The sequence below is a fragment of the Falco naumanni genome, chromosome Z (assembly GCF_017639655.2).
Source record: "Falco naumanni isolate bFalNau1 chromosome Z, bFalNau1.pat, whole genome shotgun sequence".
Classification (NCBI taxonomy): domain Eukaryota; kingdom Metazoa; phylum Chordata; class Aves; order Falconiformes; family Falconidae; genus Falco; species Falco naumanni.
This window is the reverse complement of record NC_054080.1, coordinates 76,905,027-76,920,272: the sequence shown is the minus strand read 5'-3', so window position 1 is coordinate 76,920,272 and position 15,246 is coordinate 76,905,027. Positions and strand designations below refer to the sequence as shown.

The window sequence follows — 15,246 nt, the reverse complement described above, 5'->3', positions numbered from 1 at the left end:
TGCCTGCCTACATAATAGCTAGGAGGTGGATAGTCCAGGTCACAAATCAAAGACCCATTTCTTTCTTTGAATTTCCTCATGGGCCTCCTGTCTTGATGAAGGACTCCAGCCATTATTGAAACCCAAAAGCCAAAATGCAGAGGGAAAAGGTGAATCTGGTGCCAACCTTTGTCCTCCCAGAGAATCTTCATTGGAAAGCTGGACACCTTCTTGCAGTCAGCTAAAACCCACATGGGTAGGGAGGTGCTGACACAAAATGGGACAAGAAACAGAGGGATGAACCTTCCCACAGACGTGCCAGAAGTAAAAAAAAAAAAGCACCTTTTCAGGAAAAAAAATAATTCTATTTTTCTCTTCCCTGTTTCTTTTAGAGGTATGCTGCCCATTATTTCCCCATGTTGCTCTGCCAGTCAGCTCTCATTTCAATTAGAAACCCTATGCCAACATAACTGCCTGGATCTTAAACCAGCCCTCCTCGCTCTGGCTCTTTCCCATGGGCTGTGCTGAGGCATCAGGGAGCTGAAAAGCTGAGCTGCTGTGTGTTTGCAGGTTTTGTGGCAGTGCAGCTCTGCCACAGAGGGTTTGCTCCAGAGCTGGTACTGCAGCAGCAAGATCTCTAGATACAGGGGAAGGAAAACCCTGTGCCAGAAATAGCTGCAGTGCATCAGCAGGCCCTGCAGACCACCAAGCAGACACCACCTCCCTGTAAATTACAGTAAAGGGAGCGCTGAGCAGTTCCTCGTGTGCCCCAGATGGGCTGTGGAGAGAGGAACTGCCACAACCAGGGTGCCAGGGTGGGTGGAGGCAGGGGAGAGGATACTGGGAATGTGCCTCACAAAGCCCAGTAAACTCTGATCCCCTGCCGATCCTTCCCCTTCTGCTCAGACTATCCTGCATGCATGGGAATGTCCCTCTGGACAGTCATGTACAGGTCACCATGCTTATTGCTTAGCCAACCATGAAACACAGAGCAATTCTTCATGAAAAAATGAGTGAGAAAGACATAGGCAAGATGCACAATCTGGGCCTGATCCAGACTGGATTTTTTTTAGGGAGGGACTGAACTTCAGCCAGTCCAAGATGCAAACCGGCATTCCCACGGTTGCCTGCCATGGCTTACTCTTTAACCCATCCCACCAGGTGATGGGAACAGACCCCACGGGCAGGAGTTTCCACACAAAACTGGAGGGAAGAGAAGCTGGAAATGGGGGATGATGTTGGTTAATGACTTGGTAACACTTCAGTGATGTTGGTTAATGACCAGGCCTGCGACTGTACTAGGCTTTTCTATCTCCTGCAGGTCATTAGTGTCATAAGCACCATTTGCTTTCAGCCTGGGGCCATTCATGGCACGTGGTAGTTGTTAGCACTTACAGCAGTTTATAGCAGCTCTGGTGCGTAATTTGCATTACGGTCAGTTCCTGTAATCTGACAAATCTTATAATACTGCACCAGATTTCTTAGAGCACTCCTCTTGCCATCATGCAGGTAACGAGGATCTCAGCTCCCATGCTCACGCCTGCAGATTTCTTGAGTGAACTGCAAAGGTTTGAGACCACAGGGCAGATAAATGAAGCCACAGCTACAGTCTTAGTTAGACCAAGGACACTAAGTCACATTTCTCAAAAGCTTCTGGCCAGCAGCATGGTGTGTCAGACCACCGTCTCTCTATGTGAGTACTCAGCCATGGACCCAGCAACACAGTAAAGAAAAAAGAGAGGGGCAATCAGCCAGAGAAAATGTCTTAAATTCCTCATTTTGCAGACACATGGTAAGAGAATTTAACCACGTACGAAACGCCTGACTTCTTAAGCATACTGAGCCTCACACTGATACTATAGATTAGCGTCCTGCAACACTACCTGCTAAAGCTCCCACATCTCCTGATGGGAATCAGCTCCCACAGCTTGAACCAGCTCCTCCACTGAATCCAAGCTTCCAGCTAGACATTTTACATAGGCTGTGACAGGCTACTTCCCAAATGGCATCAAACCCTTTGGAACCAACAAACGCTGTCAGATGGCCCTTATCTGGGGGCTTCAACAGGCCTTGTTGTTTCCTAGAGTTGTAACTTCACAGTTTCACAATTCCCTTGAGCCTGCACAGACCCCAGAACTTATAACCAGCTACTTTTTCAGAAATCAGCAGCCACTAGTTTTCATGTTTTCTCTGGCAATCTACATCATCCCAGGAGGTCTCCAGCAGAAACCTGCTTGGAAAATTGTGTGCTCTGATCTGATACTCCCTACCTGAGTCTTCTGGAGCAGAAAATCTTAAAAAAAAAAAAAAAAAAAAAAAAAGAAAAAACAACCAGCAAATAAATAAATATTCTAGATTCCTTACTGCAACAACACAGGTTTCTGGGCAGGAGGCCCAAGGGCTTGTCCCCTGGAGACATGAGGTGTGACCTTGGGAGGCAATGAAGTGTAGAAGGAAACTTTCCCTTCCTGTGATCTGCAACATCCTAAAACAGAACAGCTCTGTCTCCAGTGGCAGCAGCCAAGTATGCAGCCCCAGCACTGATGTGCACATCAGCTTTTGTCCTAAAAACTGCCAAGTATTAGAGGTCTGGTTGCTTGAAGTGGTTGGTTAGGCAATTCCAAGACAGGTGCAGGGATGAATTTTATTTTCATTCACCCATCTGCGTGAGAATTCTGATGAGCCTGAACAAGATGGTCTACCACAGTTTGGATATGTATAGGGAGGGAGAGGTGCTTCTTCCGTGTGACAGCAGTAGAGATGGGGACCAAATGCTATTCTTCACAATATACAGTCCAGACAAGAGTAAACATGTGTGAAGCTTTGGGAACAGCAGGTTTTTATCCAGTAGAGGTATCCACAGAGTCAGGAGATGAGGCCCTGCAGCTTTTGATGCAAAGTTAGCCTGTTCCTTAGCACAGTGGCTGTGGAGCATTTGCTTTCTTATTTGCAGATTTTTCTTATTTATCTTATTTGCAGATAAAATGTTCTCTAAGGAAAAGACAGGACCCTGGGGATGGGGTCTTCTGCACCTAACATTGTCTGTCTACAGTAAAGGTGCCTCCATTAGTGGTGGTCCTCAGAGTACAAATGGGAACCTGCAGCGTGATTAGAACTGGAGAACCTGGTCTCCAAGAGATGTATTGACGCAGGCCCCCAGGGGTTTGATGACATGCTCAGATGGAGACACCTACTTGTTGCACAAACCTACATTTGGTCAGATGGTCCCAGTCCTGCTGTCTTTTCCTGAAAGAGGTGGGAAAATTGTTTAGTCTCTGGTATGCAGCACAACACACATTCTTCCTGCCTCAGAGAAAGATTGCTTGTTCATTCACTGCTTGTCTTCATTTTGCCTGTGAATATGTGTAATCCCCAAAATACATAACTACTGGACCTGCTGGCCCAGGGTGCTGGACAAACTCCCTTATAAGAGCCCTGGTCATTACATAAAAGAAACACAGCAACTACTTTGCATTCTTTTGCAAATACAACCCCAGGCCATGCTCTGGCCAGATAAACTGTGTCACAGCATCCCAAGCTCCTGGTGTGAAACTGCTGTGGGCAGGAATGCTTCCCAAGAAGTGGAAGGAAAACATTCCCAGCTCCAGATATGCCAGGAAGAAGAAGCCAAGGATTTTTGTATCTGGTAAAAAAAAACCTTTCATGGTGCATGGCTGCACAAAGACACAGCCCCTTCTCCCCAGCTTTCCTGCCCTGCTCATCCCCAGTCCACCCAGAGAGCTCAGGACTGTGTCCACCAAATGACAGCTCAAATCCTCATCTTCCCTCCTTCATCCTACAAAATCTCCAGCCTGTTGGGTAAAACTCTTGCATGTCCATCTCCCTATCTCAGATCACCAACGGGTTTTCTGGCTGTCACCAGCCTTTCTTGCCAGCTCAGCATTTTGGGAAAGAACCAAAACTTCAGAGGAAAGAGGGAATGGCAGGAGACAGCTAATTTTCCACTGTCAGGGGAGAGAAGGCAATGGTCTGCGTCCTCTTTGTTATGCAAAGGGGAGATCAAAGCTGTTGTTCACATGGTCATTATTGCGGATAAGGGAGGCAGCAGCCAGCCATACAGGGCCAGGAGCATCTCTATCTCCCATGCCTGGTAGCTGAAGTGTCTACAAGATCTAAGGGAGGATCTGGTATTTACATGTCTGCGTGTGCTCGCCTGTGTGGGAGTAGAGTTTGTATATATTATAAGGAGAAAATGTAGATGGAAAGAACAGAGTTTTGTATCTAAGGCCTGCTTCAAAGCCCATTAAAATCAACAGGAGTCATTCCACTTACTGTGATGGGTTTTGGCCCCATCTCTCCTTGCCCCTCCCTACCATGCCTATGACCTCAGGGCTGCTCCCTGCTGCATATCCTCGATTAAACCCTGCGAGTCATGGGGCTTCCCATGCTCACCACAGCAGTGGTTTTACTGGGAATCTCTGGAGATGCCCCCTCCCCTGGTGTTCACACCCTGCAGATATTTAGAGCAAGTGTTGCTCATTCATCACTCCTTGCTCAAGATACGGAGATCCCATTGTTTGGTTTGGTTTTATAAATTGGCGCCACCAGTTTTTGTCCTGTCTTTTGTGTTGCCTTTATCTGAACACACTCCAGCATCATCTCCCTCCCCAGAAGCCAGATTTAAGATCAGAAGGGCTCATCATCTCATCACCTTCCTCCATACCCTGGTCTATCACGTTTCTACCAGCTCTGCCTGAACTACCTATAATGTATCTGCAACTACAGCATCCATTTCTGAAAGGCCTTCGTGCTGGGTTTGCAGACATCAAAAGCTGATGACTCCTTTGCTCTCTCTAATGGCTGAAGTCTGTGCACAGTGACGATGTGACTTTTTCTCCTTTGGGTGTGTCAGGTTTCTGCTGTGCTTTCGTGTATAAAAAAGCCCTTTAATATCTTATCATTTCCATAGAAGTGTGTTTATAGCCTGTAAACAAGCCACTTCTCTATCTTCTTTCCAGTAAGATCACAGGTTTATGCTCCTAAAGTCTCTCACTGCAATGCATTTTATTTCACACTTTCCATTTTTAACAGCCTTTAAAAATGTGGATGTTGGAACAGAACCAGCATTAGTCATAAAGATGCAGGATTGTTTCCACTCATCACTCCCCCACTATACAGCTACAGACTACAACAGCTTTGCCACAACATTGAGTTAGAGGTCAAAATTGATGTGTGTCTCCTCTCTGCACCACAAACCCTTGTTAGAAAAATTGCTGTCTTCTCTTGTTTTCTCTGTCCTCCCCAAACACCACCCCAGCACCATGGCTTTCTGGATGTGTCTCACCCAAGTCTTGCCCGGGCTGAACAAACCCATTTAGCTTTTCTGTCCCGATAACATCACAGGTCAAAGTGGAAGAGAAAGTGAAGGGTTGAGCCATCGAAGCAGATCGAGATCTGCCATGGGGTGCCACAGACAGCAATGTAATGTTCTGCATGAACATGCAGGAGGTGTGTTCAGGGATAATGCACTTGCATAGATAGAGAATTTTTTTAATTCCAGGGTGTTATCAGATCTGGAAAAATGCTGAAGGATTGAGTCGCTGCAGTATCAGTCTATTGCTACGCGATAAAGGGGGAGATGTATTGCCTCTCTTTCACATCGTAATTGCACAGCCTCTGCAAATAATTAACTGAGCCTAACCAGACTCTTTTCCCTGCATTAAATCTGTTTTATCAGTTCACTCCCCGCCCCAAAAATTAATTTTCACTCTCAGACCCACACCCCTTTATTATAATAGATAATGTGAAATTCTCTCCCAAATAATTTGGTGGGAATACTAGGAGGCAAGGAGTTTCAGCCTGTTTGGGAAGAAGAGAAAGTCTGGGGGAGAAAGAAATTACAAGAACATTCAGTGCCCATGCTGCAAGTTAAAAGCTGATCATGTATATTTTCATACATGCATATGTAGGTATAGTCATCTGGCTGCTGCCGCCCATTATGGTCTGGTTTCAGCAGCCAAGGTTTTCCATAGGGCTTTCTGCCACAGCATTGAACTGGGAGATAAAATTGCATTGCCTCAACACTATAACTCCGTGTCCAAAACACTGCACATTTGCATTGTGAGCCAGGGCTACTTAGGATAGACAGAGTCATGCACATTGCTTAATAATCCTGTTCAAAAGACAATTCTGCTTCAAAAATGGGCCACTCATCTGGGAACAGATGCTTAATGAAACACTGAAATTTGCTAACATCCCTGGTACACTCTACACTCCAGCATCTCCCAGAGCTCCCGCTGTTTTATCCTTTTGCCCACCGCCCATACTACCTCCCAGGTATGGCGATGCTGCCAGATGTGCAGTTTTTCTTCAGTGCCTTTATGTAGGACCAACCTGAGGCGACCCATTAGGGCAGGCAGTGGCTGGAGCAGAATAGCCAGGTGGTGGTAAATGTAGAAGAGGGGAGACTATCCCAGCTATGGGGGCAGCTTGGCCAACAGAAGGGAAATAGACATTGGGCTAAATCTTCCCATTACTTGGACTCCCAGCAGCCCTTCACGGTAGAAAACTGCTTATTTTATGAAATTAAACCTTCTTAAGGTAAGCATTTATTCCAGATAATCATGAAACCTAAGACAAAATGGGAGAGTGTCTGGTAAGCCAAGAAGAACCACCATGAGGAGAAAGGCTCTCGCCAGAAGCAGTTTGCTTGTGGCAGTTTCACTGACCCTTCTCTGAAACGGAGCCTGCGTCAGGATGGCCCTGAACAGAGGCACTCTGCCTGCTGCGGAGAAACAGGATACAAAGGAAGGAAAAGGGGCAAGCTATCTTCCTAAACAGCGTGAACCTGTTAGGAACTCACCTCCAGTCCCTTTCAGAGCCTGGAAAAGTGGCTTTGGAACTTGTCACTTATCCTGAAATAGTGAATGTAGGCTGTAAGGCTGTCTAGAGAGCTCCCATTGCCTGTGCAGTGCACGGGCACCTCATGCCGTCTCCCCTGGCCCCAGTGTGGACAAAACACTCAGAGAATGTAACATGAAACCAACCCTTGTTGGACGTATGAGTCTTTAATTCAATGAGGAAACAAAATAAGTGTAGGTACTGTCTTTATTCTGTGAAATTATAAAAGAAGAAGAGGTGATTTGAAGATGAACTCCCCATGGCAGAGAAGCCACAGCAAAAAGGATTTGGCGCAAACCAAAAGTGCTGGAGTTTGTCATCGGCTTTGCTTAACCCAGCACTTGGTGAGAATCAGAAAAGTACCTTCTCCAAGATGAATCCTGACAGGACAGGGAGGAAGAGGGTGTCCGGAGGGGCAAAGCCAGAACTCACTATGGCCAAACCATATGAAGCTGGTTTGCACTGGAATGACCTTATGTCCATCATCCCCAGGCTGTTTTTTCCATCTCCTACTATACTGCATTCAGAAATGGTGGTGCAGCCCTTCATGGCAGCTTTCAGAGACAATCCACCTGTGAAGGAGAAGTACATGCCATGCGTCAGGGAAACCAGTCTTCATAGTTATTCCCTCCCTGGCCAATAAGGTCCCCATTTCCACCCCAAGAACTTCCCATTCCTTATAGCCAGTTGGCTTCAACACCACCAACCCATTCCTGTCTGTTCCCATCCCCTGAACAGATTTGAAGAAGCCACAAGGTCACCTTGGTTGACTTGAAATACAAAGGGTTTAGAGTTTGTCTTTTCTTTCTTTCTGCTAAATAAAAATTATTTTAAAAAAAAATCTACATGTTTTAAATTTAAAAAAAAATAAAGGTTTTTAATAGTTTTCTTTCTCACATTTAAAGACATTAAAACATATGTGTTCAAATCTTGCCTAGCTCCCTAAAGAAACCAGGGCTGTGTGAGAGCACTCCAGGTGTTCTTGTCTCCTTTTCTCTCCAACCCTCTCATGACATTTGGACTGGATTACTATCTCACAGCCAGACGTGCACAGGGGTGAGTAGTTAGGACATTACAGGGTGAGCCATTTATTCAGGTAAGTCCATTCTCTAAGGTCTTACAGGATTTAGCCAAACCAACAGATAAACCCTGCTCACGTGCCCACTGAGGGAGAGCCTGGAACCTGAATTTGTCCCTTACCAACAGTGGTGCATCTACCCGAGGAGAACACCTGAGAAGATGCTACGTGCCTAACTCCCCATTCACGTACTCTTGCTCCCATTGCTTGCTTTCACTTACGCTGCTCATGTTTCTTTGCTGCACAGGCCATTGAGATGTGGAATATTCTGCTGGACGTTTTTATCTTCAGAACAAATTATATATAAGGGTGCTTCATTCGTTTCTTGCCCTCCTTTGCCCCCTGCACTGCTGCTTCCTCTGCGCAGCTAATCATACTGATAGGTCTGCTCTATTTACAGAGGCAGATCAGTTCAGTCAAGACAAGTTAGGAGCATTTTTTATTTCAGTACACTAAACTAATTGCACCACTCTATTTCCATTGCTGTGACTAAGAAAATTCTTGTTTTCCTTCATGTTGTCTCTGTGAAGCACCTTCTAATCCAGGGTTTGTCCAATACGTCTATAAAGTGTATAGCAAAGACCTTCAGGCATCATATCATCACCCAGAAATATTGTCAACTCAGAGCAACTTCATCCATAACCATACACAAGATAATATTTTCTTGCCTGTTTCTACAGCAGATGCTGGTGCCCTTAATTTCCTTGTTATTCTTCCTGCTTGCTGGAGCACAGGCAAGACTGCCATGAAACATGGAAGTCTTTTTACCTGCGGCAGGGGAGGAAAGGGGAGTGACCAGGGAGCTTGTGGTCTACTTTCCTCTCTCTAATTACAGCTGCTGAGATAGGAAAATTTTCTGAATGGAAGTGTAATGTGGTGCTGGTGACCCCAGCCATGCAAAGGCTGGAGTTCCCTGGCTGGCAAGATCTTTGGGTACCCCAAAGGCTCAGTTGCACTGTTCATGGGAAGGAACCTGTCCCTGGCTCTCTAGGAGCAGAAGCACCGCTACAACAAACAGTGTCTTGGCCCCCAGTGACCAGCGTCACCTCATGAGAAAGCCAATGGCTCTGTACCAGTTTCACCTGAACCTCCACTAAGCAGGCAACTGGCTTGGATCCAGATTCATCCTCATGCATCCTTGCTAGGCCCAGCAGGTTCAGGGTCTCAGTCAGATTTCTCACATGCCCATGTATCAGATGGCTTCAGTCCAGTTCTGCTCTTGACCTCAGTTATGTCATGCTATGAGGAATCCCAACAGTTGTCTGTGCATGATGGGGAAGGAGGAAGAAGAAAGCACCTCAGCCCTTTGATTACCTTTAAGAACATTCCCTTCCAGTTCCATGTCTCTTCCTCTTTCCTTCACACTTTTTTGCCCATTTTCTTTTCTCTGTGATGCTTTATCTTAGACTGGTTTCACCCATTTAACCAAAAAGATGAAAGACAGTCCCAAGTAAAAGGCAATTACCAGAATTCATTAACCCAGAAATGTCAACACACTGGGTTTCAGATCCAGTGCAGTTTATGATTTCGTTACTGCACTGAAAGGAGTCCACGCTGTAGCAGGCAGGACACTGGTATCCATTGGGCACGTTTTCCTCTGGTGGCACTGGAAGGAAAGAGGTTGACTGTAACTGGTTTTAGTGAGGGAACAAGAGGAACGGGCCAGGTGATGGCTTAGCCTGGAAGACCCCATGGGATGGGGCAGACAGAGAAGGGACGGGGTATAAGGGAAAAGAGAGCTTACATGTGACAGAGGTGGTTTGACAGTTATTTCCTGTGCAGCAAGCCAAGTGACTCCTTGCTTTTACCTTCCCGTAGTTCATGGTGATAGGGCCAAGCTGGCAGATGCTGGATGGCAGGCAGGACTTGACAGATGAAGGGATTGCCACCCCCCCTGCAATGAAGCAGAGGGCAGTGCCAAGCTATTAACGACAAGGTAACTCCCCTCCCCTCCCACTAGTTCCTACAGCAGGAACCGATACGCAGCTGTGCTGGGACCTGAGAGTGGTCTGGGGACAGTGGAGCGCCCCCAAAATCAGCCCCAGTGATCCTGGTGATCCCCTCAGAGGAATGAGGGTGTCATCACATCCGAGACACTATTCAGGAATTTCTCCTCCTCCATGGTGTGCTTAAAGTCAGGAGAGTACACAACTCTTCACAGACAGCTGGCCTTGTTGCAGATGTTCAAGTTAGCCAGAATGCCCCAGCTGCAGATCTTACGGGGTCACCCACATGCCTCTGACCCATAGCCCGCACTTCTTCATGCACAGTCCACCGAGTACATGGTCTACTACAGCCACAAGCACCCTGATGCAGGCAAGTCTAAGTCTTCCCCATCAGCCAAGCCCAAAAGGTGCAATAGGGAGCAGAACAGTTACCTGGGGTCTACTGAGGTCCCTCTAGCACTTTGAGGATGAAGTGTGGCTTTGCACAAGCAGAAAGAAGTACCCACTGGAGCTGCCAGCACCAAAGCTGGTAGGATACAAGTCAACCTCCAGTCTAAAAGCCATCACTGGTCACATCACTGAAGCTGGGTGATGACCAAAGACATGCCACTAACACAACCAAGTGTACAGTTGTGTCAGGGCTCAGGACCCACCTTTGGCTTATCAACCATGGGGACATGGTGGTAGCTCAGTCCTGGTGGTGTGACCTGGCTGCCTGGTGTCCCCTTCCCTACTTAAGAAAGGGAGTCAGATGAAGACGGTTTCTCCCTCCACCCATGGTCAGTGCACCCTCAGTGCTAGAGGCCATCAGCCTCTCAACCCAACTACTCAACCTTTTTAAAGTTAAAAAGATTAAAATCCAGTGTCTCCTCCCAGTGTGCTGCCTAGACCTTCCCCTCCATGGCTAAGAACCAAGCCCTCCCAGCAGGAAACACTGCTTGAGACAGAGAAATGGAGAGCTTTTCCCATTTCAGAACATCCTGATCTCTGGGTCCTCTGCCAGTGAAAAGGAAAATTAATAGCTTATCCAAGGACTCACCATAAGTGACAGTGACAGAGGTGAGGGGAGAGACCCATCCCCACCCCTGCTCTGACAGCGGTGCTGGCCCACAGCCACGGTGGGTGTCTCACCTACCTATCATGACTTCATGCAGAATAATGCCGCAAGTATCTTCAGCACCACTACAAGTTTTCATGGGGCCAGAGCAGCTTTTTCCTATGCTGTGGCAAACCTCACACTGAAGGGAGGTCCCTGGGGAAAGAAAGAGGACACATTCCTGGGTGGCAGTCACGAGGCTTCCCCTTTCATCAATACTTTGCTTCATCATATCAGCACTTCTCTTCCCTTATTTCTCTTGTCCTATTGCTCAATTTGTGTCATTGCTTTTTTCTATTATTTCTATTACTATTTATTCTAGTATGAACTTGAATTTGGGCAAGTGAGGGGAAGCCATTTGGGGAAAGCATTTTACATTTTAACCACCAATACTGAGCCAGCTTCCCTTATCTCCTGTACAAAGGCGTTTCCTTGGTGGTCCTGACACTGCTAAGGAGAGCATCCCCACAAACCCCTCCACCCTGGCAGGCATTCAGCTGTCCCTGGCTTCCCAGGCCCCAAATCCCCTCTTGGCAGCGAGCAGGGGCTGGGGATCAAGAAGCTGCCAGTGGGCGTTTACGCGTTTTGGGGAATAGCATATCTCTTTGTAGGCGTTAAGGGAAATCACTTTACAAACTGCCTGCTGGAACGTCTTACGCAGATCAGAGTATCAGGTAGTCAGCAGGAAACAGTCAAAAAGAAATAAAATGTTTATCAACAGAAATCAAACAGCATGTCTTCCCTGACACACTCATTGGAACCCAAGGTTCCAGCATGTAGATTGAAAGGTCCAGGGCATGTGTCAGTTCCCTAAACCCAGGTGCCATCTGCGGCCTCTTGCAGTGGCTGTGATATCTACATGGGGTGGCAGACATGACAGAAGACCTCCAAGATTTCAGTGGTCTTCTGGAGCAGAGCTGAAGGACAGCCAAGATGACATATAATGTCTGAAATGTCACACAACCCTGGGCATGAGCAAAATAAATCAGCCCCTAAGCTTGTTGTTAAATGGTGGCTGGAGATAGATTCAGCTGACCAAAGGTCTGTCTGCCTCAGAGTAACCTGAGTGACTCCCATGACTGTCCCAGCTAGATCACCAGTGACCACCACGGGAGCTTAGACAGCTGTTTCACATTGTAAATGCCCTCATCTGCACACTGGCTAACAGCACCAAAGATCCCCCAAGAAGACCAGTGTCCTCTCTGCAGTGCAGGTGCCCCCAGACAAGGGGTTCCTGTAGCTCAGATGGCTGGAACGGCCCCACATGCAGACGACCCATTCCCAGACCACTTCAATGTCTCACAGCCTTGCAGATCCCAGCAGAAAACTCACCTGGGTCCAGGAAAGCCAGGAAGAAGCTAAGGCCAAGGGACACTTTCATGCTGATGGGATGTAAGCACAGGGAGCTGCCAGGTCTTGCCGAGCACAGTGCCGTGTGCCACAAGGGCTTTACAGATTTGAGGAAAACAGGGCGTTTTGGGGAAGTCGCAGTCAGGGAAGTGCTCTGAAGAATTATAGAGGATATATATATCTGCAGAGGAGTAGCACAAGTGTTTGTTTTTTCTTAAAGCACAAGTTCTGCCTTTTCCTCTGCATAAGTAATGCTGTTTGTCTTTCCCCAGTTGAGAGTATGCAGCCTGTGGGGAAAGACTGGCTTGCCTGAGATCTGTCAGGTATGTCTCCAGTGCAGACTTTGTTTGAACAACATTCAGCCTCTGCCATAGGTATGAATGATGAAGCAGAAACCGTTTGAACAGCGCTGTTGTGCTCTCACCATTAGGCCCAAAGAAGCAAAGTGCCCTTTCCAGCCTGAATGATTCTAGGATTCTAAGGGCCAGCCAGGAATTTTCCTTATGGCTGAGTTTTTGCTGGCTGGTTTCCCATCTCCCTTCCCATCAGACAGTCAAGCGCTCTCATGCCCCGAGTACAGCAGCAAAGCAGACAGTGGCCAAGCAGTGAGCTTCCTCTCCAAGCTGACATGCAATTTCTGTTTGCAATATGACTGCCAATGCACACCTTGGAGCAGGCTCAGTCAAGGGTTCCTGGGGCTGAGTATGTCAGAGCTGCAAAGCAGGTCCTCCAGGGTGCAGGTTTTGATAGAAAACACTTGGAAGTTGATAAGGGAGTCTTCTATTGTCCCTCTGGACTTCAAATCAAACCAGCCAGCAGGCAGAAAACGCCTATGTGGCTATGAGACAGCCTGGTCGTGCTATAGCAAGTTTTCCATGCCCTGAGATCTCACGATGAGCTAATGCCAAGCAGCAGTGACCAAAGGCCTAAGGGTTCCCTGTCCCGCGTGCAGGTTTCGTTACTATGTGCTGCCTCATTGAAACTATTCCCTGTCCTGAAGATATCCTCCATACTCCTGTCCTGCACCCGATCAGACACAGCCAGTTAGTTTATGGTCCTCCGTGACTTTTTGCATTGACAGCAAGGAAGAACTGACATGTCTTTGTGCAGCTGGGAGGCAACCGCAGTAACAGCTCCTTGGACAAGATACTGCCCCAGGCAGACTTTTCACTCTGTAGCACAGCAGAGGTGCTGGGCTCATCTGGCCTCCAGACACAAGAGAAACCCAAGCAACAGGAGGGGCATGCAGACCACAAACACAAGGACCTTCTGAGGCTCACCCACTCCATCCTGCTGCCCAGGACAGCTCTAGCGCAGGACAAGGGCTGCCTATGGGGATGTATCATGTAGCAGGGAAATCTGGTCTGCTGAGGGAGTCTCACCTTGAACCTGGCAGGACTGGGTATTTATTTGGTGAAAAGCTGAGTGGGTTTCATTGCCGAGGGTTCCTACCAATGCATAAACGAGCTAAATGCCATTCCTGGCTCTACCAAAGGCTTCCTGCAAATCCATAGAGAAAAATCACAGATCTTGAGGATGTTTCCACTCATTTGCTTTGTTTTCCTGTTTTTCTCTCTCATCTTACTATCTACTTTTCCCATCTGGGACTAACTTCTTCAGAGGAAAAGTGGTCTTCTGACATTTCCAAATACATTGAGTAGTCCAGTGGGACCTCTGCTTAGCTAAGCCCACAGCATTGTGAGAACGGAAATAAGTACAGTGACACTGGATAAAAGCCTAGGTCCCCCAACATCCATAAATCTGGATTACAAGACAAGGGAGAATGTTACCACCACTTTAAATTTCTTTTTCAACTCAGAAACGGTCTCATGGCACAGTAGAAACATTATAATGAAGTCAAACTTCTGACTGCAGCCAGTCCAAGATTGAAATTCGTTCCTCACTGATTGTAAACCTCAGACTGAATAAAATTCTGTCCCCAGCCAGGCTGGGGTACTCAGATCAGCGTCATCCTGCCATTTTACTACCTGTGGGACTGCAGGTACAGATAGGGAGATGGGTGGATATGATTGTCTCTGGTGATTTTAATTTCATGCCCTTTCATTTAAGATGATTACTGAAGTGCCTGGGGGATTTTCTCTGAATGACATGACTCCACTAGCCCCACCGAATTGTATTGAACTCACCTGTTTCCCACCTCTCGTGGAGGTAGGGCGTGAAGCTGCAGCCTTTTCATGTGCATTTTTAGAGATGAAACCAAGCGCAGCAAGGAGGAGCCACAATCTGCAGCAATAAGACACCTGGAGAATAAGACTTAAGAGAGAAGGTGGGAACAGTAAAAGTGCTCAGGGGACACTCAGTCATATCACATATGCCTGCAAAAACAAGGGTTGGGTAGGGTAAATTATCACTGGCGTTTATGTTAGGCATTGGGGAAATTTTTTAACAATGACAATAGTGAAGCTGATCACCTAGGAAGGTGTGGATCCTCCATCCTGGGTGGCATGGAAAAACAGGCTAGACAAATACTTATTAGGGAATTATTTAAGCTGATAGGATCCTGCTCCAGGGCTGAGAGATGGATTAGATGTTCTGTCTCATGATCCTTTCTAAATTGGTTCCTATACTTTAACTTCATGATGTGCGTGAAGCACCTGTCTTCTACAGCATGTCTGTGTTTCCAGAAGCAGAGGACAGTGGCAATACAATAGTCACACTCTATGGGGAGGTGAGGCAGAGGCTGGGGAGGTCAGAGAAAGTTGTGAGGCAAGATAAGTTAAAAATTAAAACCTGAAAATAGCATTGGCAGGGAAGTGACAAGAAAAGAAAGACGTTTGGCATAAGAAAGACTCCCATCTAGGCTAGAGCATGGACAAAAATCATATGTGAATTCGTCATGCAGGCTTGCGGCAGAAAATGCCTGTGGGTTTCATAGAATCATTTAGGTTGGAAAAGACCCTCAAGGTCACCAAGTC

At 47.0% G+C, this 15,246-nt stretch overlaps 1 protein-coding gene across 2 annotated transcripts; it reads right to left on the bottom strand.

Annotated features, from left to right (window-relative positions):
* Positions 1–7,033: 7,033 nt before the first annotated feature.
* LOC121081631 (phospholipase A2 inhibitor 25 kDa subunit-like) lies at positions 7,034–12,443 on the bottom strand. 2 transcript variants are annotated; one of them, XM_040580825.1, is made up of 5 exons: positions 12,293–12,441; positions 11,000–11,116; positions 9,663–9,812; positions 9,384–9,524; positions 7,034–7,412 (listed from the first exon to the last, which is right to left on the bottom strand). In XM_040580825.1, the coding sequence occupies exons 1-5, from the start codon at positions 12,339–12,341 to the stop codon at positions 7,192–7,194; spliced, it is 678 nt and encodes a 225-aa protein (XP_040436759.1). In that variant the 5' UTR covers positions 12,342–12,441; the 3' UTR covers positions 7,034–7,191. The 2 variants fall into 2 exon arrangements, with proteins under 2 accessions (XP_040436759.1, XP_040436760.1); XM_040580826.1 differs by lacking the exon at positions 11,000–11,116 and having other exon boundaries at positions 12,293–12,443.
* Positions 12,444–15,246: the final 2,803 nt, after the last annotated feature.

What these genes read in the sequence shown, in the direction of transcription:
- LOC121081631 (XM_040580825.1), bottom strand. Translation starts at nt 12,341, where the DNA reads ATGAAAGTGTCCCTTGGCCTTAGCTTCTTCCTGGCTTTCCTGGACCCA. An exon ending in CCTGGCTTTCCTGGACCCAG is followed by an intron (nt 11,117 to 12,292) that starts GTGAGTTTTCTG and finishes TTCTTTCCCCAG; the next exon opens with GGACCTCCCTTCAGTGTGAG. An exon ending in TTCTGGGTTAATGAATTCTG is followed by an intron (nt 7,413 to 9,383) that starts GTAATTGCCTTT and finishes TCTCCTTCACAG; the next exon opens with GTGGATTGTCTCTGAAAGCT.